Here is a 3,343-nt window from a genome sequence, read left to right on the forward strand (position 1 = left end):
TGGAGAGGAAGATGAAAAGGGAAGAGGAAGGGCGGTAGCACTGGGTGGGAGAGTACCCCATGATGTCCCCTAGGAGAACTGGAGTTCAAATCAGGGGTAGGGTACTGCCTTGGGGGAGCTGCGGCAGGAACACATGCCAAACAAGTTTGCTGGGGCATGGGTGAATGAATGCAGAGCTCCAGGGAGTGGTGGGGTCCCTGGGGACAGAGGGGACTTGGTGGTGGTGTTGACAGCCTCCCCCCCCCCCCATCAGCACTTAGAGGCCACACCCAGCCCCTGGCCCATGGATGAGGAGAAGAGGGTCTGCCCCAGTGACCAGTGGGGAGGGCGCTGAATGGTACTAGACCAACAGGGGTCAAATCTTAACTCTGGAGCCACAGGGCTGACCAAATGGCCCTGCTTGTTCCTCATGTCCAGGACCAGGCATCACTGGAAATGATAACCCTCCTTGCTTTGCTTCTGGTCTTGGGCCTGCCATGGGTGGAGACCAATCTCACTGTGTCTGGAAGACAAGGTCAGTTCTGGCCCTGAGCCTCCTGGGCTGGGAGGAGGAGGTCTGGAATGCCTGTGCAGACACAGGGTGGCCATGCCCCAGGTGGGTCCAGGCAGTTGTAGCCCAGAGAATTCAGGGGGCAAGACAGCCTTAGGAGGGTGGTCAGCTGATACGAATACATAGTGGGAGAGCCTCTTGATGTGGGGTCCCCAAGGGCAGGCACGGATGGCTGGTTTTATTGGCCAGCACCCAGCTCTCCCTGCCATGGCCCTGCCTTCCTGGGGATGGTTGGGCTGGAGGCCAAGTCTGAACCAGCCATCTTCGAGCCTTCTGGGGCTGTCTCTGAAAATGGAGAGCTGCTGGAGTGTGACCTGCTTCTTCCCCAGGACCAAGTCCTGCCCTGACACAGACCCAATAGTGGGCCGCCTCGGCTCCTGGGTCAGGCAGGACACAGGGTCTCAGGCCAAGGAGTGTGGAGCCAGGGACTGGAGGCAGTGGGGTCAGCCAGGAAGGTAGGCGAGAAGGGTGCATGGGCGCAGACTCCACAGCCATGGGGCTTCTTTCTCTAGAGCAGCTAATGGGTGGCGCCAGTGAAGTGTGGTGACGTGGGCATGGCCCGATTGGGGGTTGGGGGAGGCAGGGACTCGGCTGTGTCCATATGACAGTGTGAGTATGCATGTCTCCGGGGTGAGGGCCTGTGCTCGTCTGTGTTCATGCTATGGGTGTGGTGTGGGTTTGTGAGACACATCCAGTGGGCACACGAGAGAAGCCCAGAGAGGAGAGAGGAGGAGCTTGCAGGATGGGGCAGGCTGTGAGGCGCCAGAAAGATGGATGGACCCAGGGCTCTGTCCTCACTCAGAGGAAGGAGAGGATGGCAGGTGTTGCTCTGATGGGATCTGAGAGCTGCCACATTCCGCTTTCTTTTTATTCCTCCTTTCAGAGGCTGTCCTGAGGTGTCACGTTTGTGAACAGGAGAACGGTTTCGAATGCGAAGCACCACAAAACTGTGACAGAGGCTCTACGTATTGTATCTCTGCCGCCGTGAGTAAGTGTCCTGGGTCCCAGTGGGGCTCCACACCCAGGTCAGTAGAATGCTTTCAGGACTTAGGGCCTGTCGAGTTTTCTCAATAAAGAAAAACTAACATAAAAATGATCTTTTTTTAAAATTTGAAGAGCAAAGTCCTGTGAAGCCAGGAGTGCCAGCAGGCCACTGAGGAGACTCAGCTTACCTAAATAACAGCAGAGCCATTGCAGGGCGGCACACAGCAACCGCCGGCCAGATTGAAACACTGAGGTGCAGGGAGAAAGTAATGGAGAGTTCTTTTCATTCACTTCTAGGTGAGCAGTTGAGCCTTAATGACTTCAATGTCTGACCAAGAATAGCTTTTACAAAAGATGTACATAATCAGGGCTTTAAATATGTCCTGAAAAGAAGATGCATGCTTTAAAACATTTGGAGACCACTGCTCTGCCATCTGTAACTCCCCCAAGCACTTCTGGCCTCATGAAGAACTCTCTCCCGACAGTGACTTTGAAGGCCCCAACAGTGGCCTTGTCTGGCCTGGAGAATTCACTTTCCATTCATCAGCCACTTCTGGGGCTTCCATGTTCCAAGAAGCGTGTGGGCTACTGAGTCAGTTGAGGCATAAGCCCCACTGCAGCTTCACGTGGACTTGATAACTTAGTGTGGAAAGATGACTGCACAGTGAAACATGGGAGGAGGTGCTGTGCCGGCAGCAGGCTCACAGTCACAGCAGTTACACCCAGGCTGCAGGCGTGACTCCTTGAGAGGCCAGCTCCAAGCCCTGGGCAGTGGCCAGGTGCCCCTTGCTCCCGTGTGTCTCGTCTGTGGTCACAAAGGCCTGAGCAACCATGTTTGAGAAGTTGAGGCCCAGGGAGCCTATGCGTTCCCAAATGGAGACTGCCAGGCTCAAGTGCAGACAGCTGTGTGCAGACAGGTCAGAGATGGTGGCATCTGATGCCATGCCACCCCCAAAAGCAGCTCTGAACACAAAGGCCTGACCCTCTTCCTTTGCAGTGACGGCTCCCAAATCCCTGGCAGGTGCCCTCTTTGAGTGGGGCTCTGGTAAGGGGCAATAGAAGGGTCAGGGTTGGGCAGACTTCAGACAGAAATGGTGTTAGTGTTGCTGCTTTCAATTCATGAGGCCTCCATCTCTCTGTCCTATTTCCCACTAGGAATATTTCCACGGTTCTACCTTACTTCCAAGCAGTGTGCACTGAACTGTGGGTTGCATGAGACACTTTTGCGGACGGCCAGGTCGTTCGTGCTCATAAAGCCCACACCCTTTCTGTTCGTGGCATGCTGTACATCCAACCTGTGCAACATTCACCGACCAATCATCAAAGAAAACACAGAAGATAAGTACTTTAAGGGGCAAAGCAGGGGCAGCAAAGCTGGGCTGATGCCTTTCCTGACACTGGCCTCTGTGCTTCTGGGCCTCAGGCTGCTGTGACAAAGTCAACTGGCTGCAGGTGGTTGGAACTTGTTGCATTAAATTTGTTTTCCATCAATTAGCTTAATGGTAGTCTGATTTTCCAGGGACCTTGATGTGGGGTGGGGAGAATGAGTCCATTTGGGCCTACCTCACAGGTTGAATTAGAGCAAGGCCAAACCTTCCCCATAGTAATTTTGCCTACACGTTGTTTCTCTTTGAAATCAAACCTTGTAACTTTTTTTTGCTGACAATCACTCTTGACTCCTCTTCACCTTGGGGGGCCTTGGTATCGATGGAGGGCAGGGCCTGAGGCTCACCCATGAAAAGTAGTCCTCAGACACTTCTGACCTTTGGGGGGGCCCAGGGTCAGTGGGGGAGACAGAATGATTTGGGC

At 54.2% G+C, this 3,343-nt stretch overlaps 1 protein-coding gene across 1 annotated transcript; it reads left to right on the forward strand.

The window, feature by feature from the left end:
* The first annotated feature begins 390 nt into the window (after window positions 1-390).
* Window positions 391-2,967, forward strand: LY6K (lymphocyte antigen 6 family member K). Its single transcript, XM_042254568.1, has 3 exons — window positions 391-514; window positions 1,434-1,538; window positions 2,690-2,967. Exons 1-3 carry the CDS (start codon window positions 391-393, stop codon window positions 2,965-2,967), a joined length of 507 nt encoding a protein of 168 aa, XP_042110502.1.
* Window positions 2,968-3,343: the final 376 nt, after the last annotated feature.

This window comes from Ovis aries, chromosome 9, assembly GCF_016772045.2.
Source record: "Ovis aries strain OAR_USU_Benz2616 breed Rambouillet chromosome 9, ARS-UI_Ramb_v3.0, whole genome shotgun sequence".
In the NCBI taxonomy this organism is placed as follows: Eukaryota; Metazoa; Chordata; class Mammalia; order Artiodactyla; family Bovidae; genus Ovis; species Ovis aries.

What these genes read in the sequence shown, in the direction of transcription:
- LY6K (XM_042254568.1), top strand. Translation starts at nt 391, where the DNA reads ATGGCCCTGCTTGTTCCTCATGTCCAGGACCAGGCATCACTGGAAATG. An exon ending in CACTGTGTCTGGAAGACAAG is followed by an intron (nt 515 to 1,433) that starts GTCAGTTCTGGC and finishes TCCTCCTTTCAG; the next exon opens with AGGCTGTCCTGAGGTGTCAC. An exon ending in TTGTATCTCTGCCGCCGTGA is followed by an intron (nt 1,539 to 2,689) that starts GTAAGTGTCCTG and finishes ATTTCCCACTAG; the next exon opens with GAATATTTCCACGGTTCTAC.